The sequence below is a fragment of the Rhodnius prolixus genome, unplaced genomic scaffold (genome assembly GCF_049639745.1).
Source record: "Rhodnius prolixus isolate KJV_2025 unplaced genomic scaffold, Rpr scaffold_6, whole genome shotgun sequence".
NCBI lineage: Eukaryota > Metazoa > Arthropoda > Insecta > Hemiptera > Reduviidae > Rhodnius > Rhodnius prolixus.
This window is the reverse complement of record NW_027411634.1, coordinates 3,464,961-3,480,312: the sequence shown is the minus strand read 5'-3', so window position 1 is coordinate 3,480,312 and position 15,352 is coordinate 3,464,961. Positions and strand designations below refer to the sequence as shown.

Genomic DNA, 15,352 nt, shown 5'->3' with positions numbered 1-15,352 from the left:
ACTTTTTCGTACTAAAGAGACCTAAGTTCGTGTATTTCTTGTAGCCAATGTCAAAAAGCAAAAAGCCGAAATTTGCACGATCTTAATTATTAGTGATGGCAGGTAAAAAAGTCTAAGTCTGATTAGGGAATCAGGTAATAAGATAGATATTTTAAGTTCCCCATTATACTGTGAAGTATACCAGTATACTGTTTTATTGAAGTATCATAAATTAATAAAATATTTAAATCGGTTATTAACTGGTTTCATGAATTGTTCTTATCGGCCACACTGTTTATGTATCACTGGCTTTATATGCAAATTTTTAGAAATAAAACCTAAATTAAAACTTTCATTGGTGGGTTCTTTTATTACGCTGGCTTCGAGATGCTAATCACTTTGGCATTGGACGAACTGTTGGGCACTGGGAACAGCAATAATCAGTTCAGTTAATTATTTCCAATTTAGATTTTTAACGAGATCTCTGAGGTACAATTATTATGAAAATCTAAAGGAAAGAAAAAAAACAAACTGTGATACGTTTTTTGATTGGTACTTTTCCAGTTAATAGGGTTTTTCTTCTTTAAGTAATATACAGGGTGAACCAGGAAGTCAAAGGTTACAAATTGCACTTTAAAAAAAAAAAAAAAGGTTAAAGTTTATTCACATTCTTTTCTTTTTCAACAGTTTAGTTGTTTGTGAAATTGTAATTTGGAGTAAATACAAACTATATGAATTTTTGTTTATAAAAATAGTACTTGTTTAAAATATTTCCTAACATTTTCTCAAATATTTCATAGAGAGGTCAGAAGTAACTCTTTTTTTTTTAAGTGCAAATTGTAGCCTTTGACTTCCTTATTTTAAGACAATCTACTTTAAAAATTGACTACTGGTCCATCTAAAAGAGTTTTCAATGAATTAAACAACTTGATAACTAACACTGTTGAGTGCTCGTGAACACGTTTTCTCGTAAAACAAACATAATTTCTCATACGAAGATAAAAGGAATCCTGGAAAATGATATACCGTTTGAAAGCCCATTAAACAAGGAAACGTTTATAAATAGTGCCAACACCTAATGATGATCACGTAAGGGCCTAATGAGTTTTCTTAAAAATTTCGATTACTTTTATTTTTCCCAGTATCCAGGAGGAAGATTAAGACTGTTTTGGAGAATAACTTATGCTTTGAAATGGTGTCAATTTTTAGAAAATTTATCTGTCTTTCTAACCGTGACATCAGAATCGAATTCGGACTAAAACTTTCTGAGTAATAACACTTTTATTGGAACAAAAGTAATGTTTTTAGCCAAAAAAACTTTAAAGTGACTTCACTCAAGAACAGTGGAAAATATGGAGTTGGCCAATACGTCATTGGACTCCACTTTAGATGTACTGCACACAGTAGGTCTATGGACAATACTTACTGGTTCACCCTGTATACTTTAGCATTAAATAATGCCTATTTTTACCAAGCCGGTCGCAATAGTATTGGGTGTTCTTAATCAGGGGAGAGACGAAAACTCAATAACTTTTTTCTAACAAAAAACAAGTTGCAGTATAGATCAATTTTTTGCCTTTTTTCTTAGACGAATTATGAAAGAACTTATATTACAGAAGAAATATTATAACGTAAATTCCTTTAATTGACAAATAAGTGAAATATTGTGAAATATAACTGTATGGGACATTATTTACAATATCTATAACTTGTCATTCTATTCTTGTAAACCAAAACACGTATGTGGAAATGAACAATTATTCAATAATTAGACAAAGAGAGTCCAAATAGAGAGTGAGGGAGAAAAGAAATGTCAAATAATTAGTTTTTGTCATGCTACCGGATATATTTTTTCCAATAATAGTAACAATAATTTCATACTTTGCCTTCCTGTTATAAACACAAACAATTCATGTGTTATTTTTATTGGTAGAATGGCTAGTGTAACAAATACATGTCTTATTTTATGTGAAATTGTTATTTTAAATTATGTTAGAAAACATAATTTAGAACCTGGTTTTACTTCAGAATTTGAAAGAAATATTAATGATCAATTGAAAAAGGAATGTTGCGCTCATTTTAATTTAAAAAAAATTAATAAACTATTGTGTAATTCAAAAATTTTGTACTTTTGAAAGTTGAGTGTTTAATTTACCAATTTTTTTGCAGGTTTCTGTATTACATGTTGTCGTGGTATCATTACTTTTGGGTGCTGTTTTACTGATTGTTGGATTAGTGCAGCTGAAACCAGGTGCTGATGCTTCACAGCATAGGTGAGTAATTTTGTATAGTTAGATAGATAATTCATCAATTTATCATTTTTAATGCCATTATTAAAAAACACGCAATGGATAACGACTGCCTATGGCAGAGTGATCGTTATCTATCGCATCCATGTTACAAATATATTCCATTATTATCTTTTTTTCTATTCAATATATTTTTGTTATTTATTTCATTTGAAAGCTTGATTTTTATTAAATTCTGACATTATTAAGCTTTCCATAAAATTACTGAAGAGAGACGAAAATCCGAAACAAATCATAATTAAACAGCGTGTACAGAATGAAAAAATCAATCGATCCAACTTTGCGAGTCGCAACACCACGTAATGAAATTTTTGATTACTTGATTAAAATTTTTGCCAATGGGTTTATTAAACCTAAGTCCGGTCCCCCCCTACCCATCACTTGTTTGTGTAGGTTTGACTGCCCGTTATTGTTCCAAAACCCTAGTGTTTCGTAGGAACTGGGTACTTGCTATGAAATGTGAATTTATTTTTAAATCCGTACAGTCCGTGCATCAGACATTTAGATTATGTGTATATGTAGGCATCCCTGGGCATAATTGCTGAATTTTTGCCAGCTTTTAATTATAATTTACATTTTTATTGGTTTTCTGTCATTATTATTTACTTATTGTTTCGTATATATATATTTTTTTTATTGCAATACGTATATTTAAGAACCATCAAGTTTCGAAACCAGTTATACATTAATTAGAGCATAAAATTGCAATTAATTAAAACTGCCTGTTAGGATAGTTGTGTAAGGGCTGATCGTTAAAAACTGCGCGAAAATGCAAGATGTTGAAAAACATTAGATTTTGGCTATTTTTTTCTCTAATGTATGTTTACATATTTATAAAGCTTAAGATGAAACTGTTAAGGTTTTCCTAAGTAACTTTAAAGGGCTATTCTCCTGTTACTGTTACTAAGCTTAAGTACTACAGTCGTTTCAATTAGTGATGCGTTTCATGAATAAAGTGTCGAAACTGTTCAAAATTGTTCGTAAATGTGACTTTTAGGAGTCAATACGCCTGTATATCTTACTTTCAGAGTGAAGTTTGCCACACATTTTAATTGTGGGCTTAATAAACCCTAAACTTTGTTTTATTATGCCTACAAAAGTATTTTGGCTAAGAAGGCGTTTTTGTTTTCAACCCCTTACTTAACGTCAGCCTAAACATTAACATGCATTCCTGTAATTTCTTGTTTAATATGGCTTGGCCACGCCCTCGGCTCGGGAGATCAATTGTGTTTGCATGCATGAGATATTTGCAATGTTTTTACCATAAGCGTTCGTATAGCGTGCCGCTGATCCTCCACGACACCACAATGGTGTGTTCAACATCATTGAGCTCACTAAGCTCTGTCATTATCGCTCTTTAAGGAGCCTTTTTAGAGAAAAAATGTTTAATTTGAATTTTTAATTATAGGCGGCGCCTCAACCACTGGTAGTCCTTATTGTCTGAAACTTTTTGATCTCTGGTCAGTGTTCTCACAATTATTCACAGATTGCACTGCCCATCAATGAATCTGCGATCTGGGAGTAGAGGAAATTTACAGACAATTAACTGGAATGGAATTAAGAAGTTCCGTGGTAATTGCACTGGAATTAATTCACCTTCCTAGAGCAGTTTCAGTTTGGGATTTAAAAAAAAAAATCCAGGGTATTTTTTCTTATTTTTTATTTTCAAATTATAAATCAATTCAAATCTTTTTCATTCATTGAAATTTTCTCGTAGAAAATAAGTTTAAATCTTAAAACTAATTCCGAACATTTTTTTTCCTAACATATTTTAAAATGTTTAATGTCACAATTTCTTGCGCAAATGTGTGAGAGATTAATTTACAGGTCACCGAGCTGCTAAATATAGAGCAAGTTTTTTTTTTTTTTTAAATTATTATAAAGCTGCAATTTTTCTTTCATGTGAAGCTTTATTTCTTATATAACAATTTTCTAAACTCTTCGCTTTAAATATATGTATGTAAGTACGCGTAATTGAATCCACACACTCCGAACTTTTGATGAACAAATTAAGGAATACAAAGTTTAAAGTAAATCGTGAGAGCTTTTTTTGAGACAATTTGGAAAAAATTATTTAGTCATTTAAGACTTCCGGTTGAAGTAGGGTTTGATGCAGAATTATTAATTTGTGAAGCCAAGCGGTCATACTATGGGTACAGTGCATTATACTGCAATGCATTGTATTGCTCCGTATTCCTAGCAGCATTAAATTACAATCTTTGTTTGAATTTATATTTAAAAAAATAACTATTTTATTAAAATGAAACTTGAACATAATATTACAAACAGCTGATGCGAGTAAAAAAAACGCTATACAAACACAGAAGATTATAAATCAAACACCTAAAGATTAACTACTTGACATTTATTTTTAATCTTGAGAATGTCGTAACACGAAAGCGGAAACGCAAAGAGGACAGACAAGAAGAAAGAGGCTCATATGGCAGTGGACAAATCGTACAAATCTGTACAGGCTTTTGCTTAATTTGCAGTAGTTACAATAGAATTCAATTGCATTGTTATAGGTTTTGATTGAATAAGGGTTCAATGAAATCGATCCGTACTCTAGTAAAGGAGTCACCTAAAGTACGGCCCACGGGCCGGATCCAGCCCGTGACGTCAGTTTATCAGGTCCCGCCGACGGTTTTTGAATCTGCTTTTTTAAAGGAAATAAATGTGTAGGTTATCCGGGTTTTTTGTACTTGGTTTTTCGTCTTTACCTCAGTGCTTTCTTTCTGGTTTGCAAGTTTTGTACATAATGATTATGAAATTTAATTATAATATAATAAAAACTCTTACTGAACAGTCATGTGACACTGCTTATCTAAATTTTATGTACAGATAATTTTTCCTTCAAGTCTAGAAAATATATATTCTTTTTTATATGCGTTAAATCCACTCTGCTGAATCTCTGCGAGATTCAGCCTAACTGCGAAAACTATTTTTACGCCAGTCATTGTGGGATTAAAGGCTATCCTACTGTTGCTCTTACTAAGTTAAGGAACTACAGCGTTTCAATTATTGATCCGTCCGAAGTGTCAAACGGTTTAAAATTGTTTGTAAATGTAACTTTTAGGAGTGACGACACCTGTGACTTTAAGAGTGAAATTCGCCACACACTTTAATTATGGGCTTAGTAAGTCCTAAACTTTATTTATTTTAATATACATACAATTTTATTGAGGCTAAGAAGGCGTTTTCCTTCTACTGAAAAAGTACCCTTACTTAACACTACTATTAGGATCTGATGCTTTATTTTGAGCTAGGCAAAAGTTTGCGAATTAGTAGTAAGTACTTCGTTGAAAAGTTGTCGAATGTCTGATTTCTCTGTCACTTCTAGAGTAGATGAAAATGTTAAATCATTCGTGGATGCGATATCCTACGATTCATCGATTGTTATTCGACGATCAGACGAAAAGAGTCGCGCTTATCATTTTGTCAATATTATTTTTGAAATAATAATGGTAAAGTAAAGTATTTGCCTATTTTTTCAGGCTGGTTTTACGTCCAACTACCAATTAGGTGTCGTAGACAGAGGCGTTTGGCAAACATACTTGACTGTAAATCTCTTTTATAAACCTTTATATAAAATCCAATGCCTAAGACCCGGGAATCGAACCCAGTACCACAATGCATATATTAGCTTTGCAGGTCTCGCCTCTTAACCGTGGCGCCTGGAATAATAATCGTAATTATTAATTAATTTTTTCAATATTTTTTCTTTCTCAGGTACGTCCTATTGGGAAGTGGAGCATTTTTACTGGTACTAGGCGTAATAATGGCCATAGTAAGATGTTGTTTATTACCTTGGAAACAAAGGCACGATCTAGCATTAGAAGCGGGACATCATTCATCCGTACGAAGGGATAGTGTAGCGCATGCAAAAAGGGACTCAATTATACAAGCCAAAACAAATGTGTCAACAAATAATGATGTAAGTACAGCGGCAACTACACAAACAGAAGTTAAATTACACGATGAACAAGTTGCTAAAGAAAAAAGACCAACCTAAATTTTTGCTTTTAATATAAAAAATTTTAAAAAAAAAATTAAAATATGGAAAAACGTGGGAAAGTGTCGTCTTTTTTTTAAAAAAAATAAATAAATAAAGCCGACAGTTTGATGAAAACAGATTTTTCCGAGTTAAAGTAATGTGATAACACAAGCATACATTTGAGTTGTGTTATTCATACTTTATATCAATTGATGAATTATTTAGTAATCTAAAGTTTATATATAGATAAAAATAAATTGCGCTAATTACAACAAAAACAACAAAATGCATTAAATGTTTGAAAATATTGGAAAACAAAAGCAAAAAGTTATTTTACCCAATTTGTATAAGCATTTATTACTAATCAGTGTTAATATTGGCACCTTATTATATAAAATAAATCTTAAGATATTACATAATATATTATTATATTATAAAAAAAAAAAAAAAAAAAAAAATTAACTCATATTTTATATTTGTACGGCAAGAAATGTATAAAAAATTATTAATCATACATTGTATATTTTGACGTTTTGTTTAAAAAAAGAAAAATACATACAAAAAACTTACAAGAAAAGTAGTGTTATAGAGGGAGAATAATTGATCAAAATAAGAAGGTAATTATAAAAGTAAAAACGCACAATCTAAAAATATTGTATTACTTTCTATTTGATTTATTTGTAATAACAAAAATAGTAATTTATTTCTAATCAAATTTATAAAATACAAAAATTTTGTAATACAAAAAAATATTTTTAATAGTGATGAAGACAAAACACTTCATAAAAGACATAAATATTTTACTAATATTTTAGTTTTTTAATAAAAGAAAAATGCTAATGCAAAAAAAAAATTATTATATTCCAATTTTTACGTTTTTATACATAGTTATGTATTTATTTTATAAAATTTAGTAATGGATTTATATGAACACTTATTTATTCTTTATCTTGTAGTAAATTCAATAATTTTATTGCATTTAAAAATTACTATACTGGTTCAAAATTTATTATTGATATTAGATTGAATTTATCATGAATAGTATTTCTAAACAATCTAAATATATCTAAAAAAAATTTGCTATTAATTTCTGTAAGAAAATCAAAGTAAGTTTTTCTTGTAAATTTCGAACATCACATTGTGTATGAACCAGTTGAAGCATACGAAGTCTATTCAGAAAGTTTGTTAACTTCATTTTTGTTACAAGCATTATTTACTTTCTTTCTACCAACGAAAGCTAGTTGTCTCAACGATGTTGATTCCATGGGTAGAGAATCAGTCGTTTGGTAGAGGCTTTATATTGGAATCGTATTCAATTCGTTTTGTAATTTTGCTTTTATGGGGTTTTTGAAGTTTCCCCACACTCTAATTGGTGTTTTGAGTTATAGGGAAGAAGACTAATGACCTTTCCTTAAGGTTTTGGGGGGGGAGAAGCTAATTGAAGACGTTGGAATAAGCTGGGATGTGTTTCGGAATGATGATTTTTTTTTTTTAAATCCAAACTTTAGGTCATTTGGTGAGATTTTGTGTAACGAACTAATTGAGATGCTGCAATTTCTGTAAGCGATGAAAACAATTTGTAAGCCTAAAAGTTGTTTTTTTTTTTTTACATTAGGTAAAGTTCCAAGAAATCATTGGATACTTTTTCTTTTCCGTAAAACACTCTTGAAAAGAAAAACGCGAAGGGCCATAAAGGAAAATCGCTAAAGAGTACTAAAAACGATTGCAGAAGAAGCTTCCTGGAATGCTTCCAGAATGTTATCGTTTAGAAAGGACATTCGTTGAGCTGGATAATCCTTTCTGTAGGTTCAAGGGGGTAAAGTGTAGATTGTTGAATGCCAGTGTAATGTTTAGAAAATTTCTGGTACTTTTTTTTGAATGGACTTTGTGTACTGTCTACAGCTGGCACAAAGTGACGTGGTGATTTGTTATTTTGACTTTACCGATAGGTTACGCAAAACCCGTGGTTTAGATTTCAAAGGACAAAAAATTATTTTAGTGTTCAATTATCCTCTGTACTAAACATAGTGCAACGGTTTGTTACAAATTACTTGTAAACTTGTATATAACTTTTCCTGATTTATCCAAAACGTTTTGTATTTATATAGTTTAATATACATTTTTCATGATTCCAAACATCATCTAAAACTTCAACCTTGATCTGAGGCTTGAGATTAGAGATAAATACCTTTATTACTCGAAAGAGCCGAAGGTCATCATGGAGCCTGTGATTTAATTCTTCCTCTACTCTGGTTCTTCCACTTAAAAACTTGCATTCAATGCACAACTTTCTTCCACAATTTCTTTATGTAATAATCTTTTAACTACTCTTTCATTAAACGTCTGTTTCAACAACCGCTGTCTCACACTACACAGTGTTGTAGAAGATACTATCACAGCCAATAGTTCACCGTTTAGCTGTTTTCTTTCTAAGGCTTGGCCGGCTACGTTGCGCCTTTCTTATTAAGTCTTTAGGACTTTTCTTAAAGTTGAACAACTTATGTGGGTGGCTTACTTAGTTCTCTTAAAGGTTAGCGTGTTGCCTGACTATCCGAATACATTCTTCTCTTGCTCCCATTGTTCTCATTTTCCAAATAGGCTACATCATCTTGAAGCTAAGGATTTTTAATTTTGTACTATTTTTATGTTTTTCCCCTCCCTTACCAGTAATAGTTAGGACTGATCAAAAACTTTAAAACAGCGAATGTAAAAACTGATTTTTTTCGAAATTTCATTTCTTTTTAATTTTTTGGACCAATAAAAAAAATTATTCGTCAATTGATAATATTATTGCAAATTAAAATGCTTTTTTAATATTTTTGGATTTATAAGTTTGGGCAATATGTGTTATATATTCTGAATAGCTTTCACATGTTTTGGTTTTAGTTGCTTTAAGAACATCCGTCGTGTATGGTACAAGTTAATTTTTTTTTTTTCTATCTCTGAATATGAGAGGTGAACTTGTTTTCTTCAGTCATTCTCTAAAAATTAAAGGTAAAAATTTATCTAGATTTGATTGGGGCCTATATATATATATAAAAAAAAATGCTGTCGGGTATTCATTATTAAAAGAATTTAAACAGAAAAAAAAATAAAAACATTACTGCCTCATCTTTTCTAAAAAAAAAAAAAAAAATGTCCAAATTAACTAAAATTGACGTAAAAGTCAATCAATAATACGAAATGTGGGTAATAAAAATATTTTAAGAGGATCTCCCCTGTCTCCTGGTGAAAACGTATCTACACAATTTCCTATGTTGAAAACCTTCACCCACTCCACCATACCCGTCATCAACTATCCCGGAAACCCTAACCTTCCCGTGCCCTTCGTGGCTATTTTTTCCCCCTCGCAAACAAACAAGCCACCGTCAAAACTATTTAGAATGTTCTCTAAATCACTATTTCTGTGTTTTTCTCAGTTTTCATTTTTCCAAATCCCTCCCCAAAAAATCTTGAAACTAATTGAAGTTTATTATAAAAGTTTATAGTTTCATAAAATATTTACAATCCTTATCTTTAAAAAAATACGTTCAGCCATAGTGTAGTGCTAGCAGGAGGTACCCTCTCTAAAACTTTATCCAGAAAGGTTTTTAAAAATGCAAAAACTTAATCATAAATTATATTTCATTGTTAAATTTCAAAATAAACTAAACCATTAAACAGCAGTGTAATCTAGATATAAGATGTAAACTATATAAATTAATGGACACAAGAAAAAAATGCATTTTTATTTTGGTTTGGATATTCGAGGCAAAGAGTAAACTAGAATTTAAATAGAATTGAAAGAAATGAAAAAAAAGAGAATTATTTAGAAAGTCAATAGCCTTTTATAGAATATCTGTGATATACTTTTTCTATACTTGAAGAAAAACTATTTTCCCCGTGTTTTCGAATTAAAAGAAACATAATAGTATATAATGATAATAGTTACGTACAATTGGTCTTAATTCGTTTATTTCACTTTCAATTATTTTGTACAACATGAGCTTAAATATTTCTGAAATCTTAATAGTTGACAAAATTAACTTATTGTACTTTTTCTCTTGATGCCTTGAAGTAGAAGATTAAAACAAATTTATTGTAAATAGTTGACATCTGTCATTTTATTTTTTAAAAAAGAATTATTTATATCTTTCGATCTGGTAATTATACAGATGTACAAAAGAAATACAGATTCGAATTTAGATGGAAGGGTGCATTGAAGTTACATTTTTTTTTTTTTTTTTTTTGTAAAAGGTATTTTAAAAAATTGTTGAGAAAATCTCTTGTGCCTAGAATTTATTTTTCGAGCTCAAATAGCAGAACTTCAGCCATATCAAAAGTAAAAACACAAAATTTTAAAATAGAAAACTAAGATAATCTCTGAAAAAAAAAGTCGATAATGAAAATAGATAAACTTTTTTTTAAAAAAAATGTTTTTAGAATGATACTAGATTCTGTTTTTATTTTTAGTATTTGGATTATTACAAAAATGTTTGAAAAAAAATATAAAATTATTGTTATAACATTTCAAATATTATAAAATATTGTTTGGGATCATACTCTTTTGAAGATCCCATTGTAAATAAATTTTTAATGCACTGATTTCAAATTTAGAATTATTAAAATTGTTAAAATGAAAAGCTGTAATTCAAAATTTATTTCTTATTGAAAACATTTATTAATAATATTTTGAAAATCTTCGCGTACGTTGAACATCATCAATGTAAAAGAGATGATAATTTATTGTCAATTAATTTACAGTACAGACACAAATATTAAACCAAATATATCCATAAACAATATTCAGAACCTCCTACCTAGAAGGCAATAGTTTTACCAGAACATTGTTCTCTATTTTTTGTGAAGCACACTTTAATTGTGCCCGTCACCTTGTGATGAGAGCACCCAAACGTTTATAACATTTATAACAGTTTATAACATGAGAGATTAGTTTATAACAGTTAGCTTCACTGAATAAACCTAATTTTAAGCAGGGCATAAAGAAAATGATCAGGAAGTAAGCATTATATATTTTTTTATGATTGCCTGATAATTAGGCAATTTCAAGCTTAGAATTCAGAACTTTATCAGAAATATCTGCAAGGGATTATGCAGGAATTATTATTATTTTTTGGATTACAGCTTTTATTTAAGATTTCTCTTGTTAGTTTTTTTTCATCATCTATATTCATAGTTTCATCTTTGGTTTTCTGCTTCTCCTTCAATGTCAACTTTATTTTATTTTTTGAAAAACCGTTGTTATTAAGGTCGTTTCTAAAATTATTAAATCCAAGGAGGTAATTCATTCCGTAAGATATTTGTGGGATACCAGAAGGCATACTGATTAATTTAAAAGAAAAAATAAAACAAAACAAGTTATTAAGCAAAAATCAAATTGAAAATATGGGGACATCATTTTAAAAAATAATTTCACTTCTTTTGTTTTTTAAAAAAGGCATTTTTTTTTTGAAAATTGTTCATAATTTTTGTTTTTTTCTTATGCCAAATTTGTTTGCCAGATAATAAAAGCTTAAAAATTACATTATTAAGGGGAAAATGTACTTGAAACATTTAAAAATGTCCGGTTTATTGTTTGATATACTTTCAAAAGTACTCGTATTCCTGAATAGTAAGAGACTTTGTAAATGGTGGTAACTTTGTGACACAACTCGAAATGAGTACAGACTTTAGAAATCTCTGAGATCACTTAGGTTTTTTTTCCTAATTCTTAATTACCTTTTTTGCTTCATATTGTCTCGAACGCTTTCTTTCCCTTCTGTTATTGTTTATTACAAAATACATTTTTAACAGGTTCTTGTAGTAACATTTCCTTACAGCTGAATTTTTTTTTGTTTTTTTTTTTTCACAACGTTTGAAATCTTGCAGCGCAGTAACCTTTAGATCATCATCACTCTCCGTTGTAGAAATGAACACTAGGGTCCCTCAAAGCAGAGTACGCACCAAGATGTCCCACCAGCATAGAATGCAGAGGTGTATTAGTACGTTTTATCACATTCTGCTGCCGTCGATAGCTAGCTTGGAATTCTTTTTCAAAAGTACATGCTACAGATTGAAATTTGCAGATAAAGACTCGACAAATTTTAAACATTTCAATTTTTCTCTTTGATATTTTAATCTCCCGTCATTTTAACTTCCAGGTAAATTTAGAACATTTTCATATATTCGCATCAGCGTTTATTTAGCAATCGGTATTAACGTTATGCCATTCCTTCCTCCATTATGTCGTGTACCTTCTATTTATGTTTTCCAACGCGAATGTTCTCATTCTGCTCTTAGGAATTTCTTCTGATTAAAAAAAAAGATACTAAAATGTATCTGAAGCTCTTGTAGCTGCTTACTTTCAATCTAGGAAACTATACTTGCTCAGGGATAAGAGGAAGTTGGAATACAAATAGAATGAAGTGAAACCTAACTCTGGCCTAGCTGTAATTCTAGGTCTGTTCGGTTGTTATTGCCCAAACAGATCTTTGCTCGCTTCAGACCAGTATCTAGTCCAGAGCGTCCCTCTGCAGACCTCTTTCTTCCTTCTTCAACTCTTCCCGGAAAATACCATCGCCTATCCCGCTGAAGGATTTACGCCCCATGTAAGAAGGTAAAGCCGCCTTAGCTCTCGAAGGCGTCGCCCATTACCGTTCCCACTGGCATGTCTTGCACTCACTATTAGGGTAGCCATTTCGGTCCAGGTCATTTCTGTTTATCATCGAGCTGATAACATTACTGTTTGGTGGATAGCGTTGCAAAATTCTGCATTTACTCTCACTAATACGTGCTACTCTCCTAAACTAATTCACTTTTATACAAGCTGCCATCATTTGCAACGTCAAAATTCTCTAATATTTTTTATTTTTATTTTGTAAAATTATAAAAAGAATTTTCTAAATTTTTAAGCGCATCCCCCCGTAAAATTATCAAATTGATTAATTTTTAAACTGAAAGCAAAAATCATAAACCAAATAAAAAAATATTCACGTGCCAAAAATAATATAATTTTTTTTTCCATGAAATACCTTTTGAACTTAACTTAATTCTTAACTGAAGTTAAATTGGATAGTTTATACTTATAAATGTTTAAACAAGTTAACTGTATACAATTTTAAGTCTCATTATTAAGTTACATGTAAGAAATTAAATTATAATAATATATAAATTAAATTATTAGAGGTTAAATTCTGAAATATAATCGAGGCATGCTATTAGGTCTGAAAAGGGACCAAAACAAAAAAATTAATTACTGCTAATATTTTATAGTTATTTACTCCCATTTATTTTAATAATATTATTTATTTATTTTAAGGGGAAAAAATGATATTGTCGCCACTCCCAAATATTTGTAAAAATTACAATATATTGATAACATGATAAAATCTATCTTTTCTTTGTGATAATTTTATGTGCGTGATTATTCTCTTGTGATTTAATTGTTTAATTTTAGTTTATCATTTTGTATTATTTGGTATAAAAAGTAAAAAAAAGAGAAGGAATTCTCAATATTATTTATTATTCTATTATACAAAGTTCATAATTATCATATATTTAAATTATTTAAGCTTCTACTGTTATAATATTTAGCTAAATAAGATGAATAGTTATCTTGGAAGAGCCTGCCGAAGTTTGGATCTGTTTGTTATTTAAATTTGGACTTTGTCCCATCGGTCCGTAAACAGGCAAAAAAGCATAGGTAAAACCATTGAGAAGAAAAGTTACAGAACGAACTTAGTACCATATATTTTCTTGCTCTACCAATCGTAATGTATTTGGGAGATCAGATGCCTTGACCAACAGAAGGTTGTACTATTATGCCTCTTGTTGGCTTAGAGTGAGTATCCGCCAAGTCCAAAACTCCCAAGTACCGCGTAATTGGTAGAGAAATCTCCCTAAAAGATGCCGGTTCTTTCGGATGTAGGCGTTCGTCTTGTCGCCAGAACTGGGTGTAATGGGAGGATTCCAGCCTGCTAATCCTACGGAAAATTTTTTTTTTTTTAATTTTAATTTTCTTGTGAACGTAATTATTTACACTACACCAAAAAATAGTCCTGGCATTCCCAGGCTTCATTGACATCATATTTTAGCTTAAGTTCTTAATTCTGTACCGGCCAATACACACTAAGGCTGGAAACATAGTGGAGCGGCGAGCAAAGCGGCGCTGATAGCGAAGAGCGAAGCGGCAAAAACAAAAACTAGAAATAGATAGAGTTGCTCTATCTTCGCTTTGCTCGCCACTATGCGCGGTCCCATATGTTTACTTGTGTTTGATTTCGCCGCTTCGCTCTTCGCTATCAGCGCCGCTTTGCTCGCCGCTCCACTATGTTTCCAGCCTAAGGATAAAAAGAAATTGGGCCTCGCTCTATAAACACAAACGAAGTCACGATCGTGTAGTTTTCGAGCTGCATCCAGCTGTTTCGATAATTATATTATTTGATAATTTTTACCACCTGGGAAGTCTCCTTTAAAATAATTATTCTTTGTTGCCATTCAAACGTATCTTCCTCTTCAACTGAACTCTTTTAAAACTTTTCTGTGTGAGAAATAATCTCAAAACAATAAGATATCTGTTGATTATTTTCAAGAAAACTACCGCTAACCAAAAAAAAAAGAGAATTCTCATTACTGAAACAGATTTTAACATCTCTATTGATAAGTTTTCGATCTATCTTAGCATTTCCCGAATTCAGTCTATCTGTTACAGAGATGGGTTCATCTGGTTTTATCCTAAGTTTCATTCTCAGTATTTAAATTTGTCCTCTATTTCTTCCAAGATAGCAATTTAAACTTTATTAATATTATTAATAGACGATTTAGGTTTTAATTTATTTTTACAAAATCTAAAAATTTATAAATACTTTTGGAAAAAAATGCTGTAATGTAATGTTTTGTATAAATTAAAAATCTAGCACAAAATAGATTTTCTATCTTATATATACAGATATATATATATATATAAAAAAAAAATGCTTGTAATTATAAAATTGATTTGTAAATATCACAAAATATTGGAATAAAATAAAATTATGAGAGAGAGAGAGAAAATCGCATATTGCCACGTTTTAATTTAATATTTGTGGCAATG

The 15,352-nt window shown here is 30.3% G+C and overlaps 1 protein-coding gene across 4 annotated transcripts in view; it reads left to right on the top strand.

Annotated features, from left to right (window-relative positions):
• The window catches only part of LOC141461337 (uncharacterized), a 219,519-nt gene extending 204,636 nt beyond the window's left edge, over positions 1–14,883 (top strand). For all 4 annotated transcript variants that reach the window (XM_074142294.1, XM_074142295.1, XM_074142297.1 and 1 more), the window contains 2 exons: positions 2,149–2,252; positions 6,018–14,883. In XM_074142294.1, coding sequence (XP_073998395.1) covers positions 2,149–2,252; positions 6,018–6,300 — 387 coding nt within the window. In that variant the 3' untranslated portion in view covers positions 6,301–14,883. The remainder of the gene's footprint in view (positions 1–2,148; positions 2,253–6,017) is intronic.
• Positions 14,884–15,352: the final 469 nt, after the last annotated feature.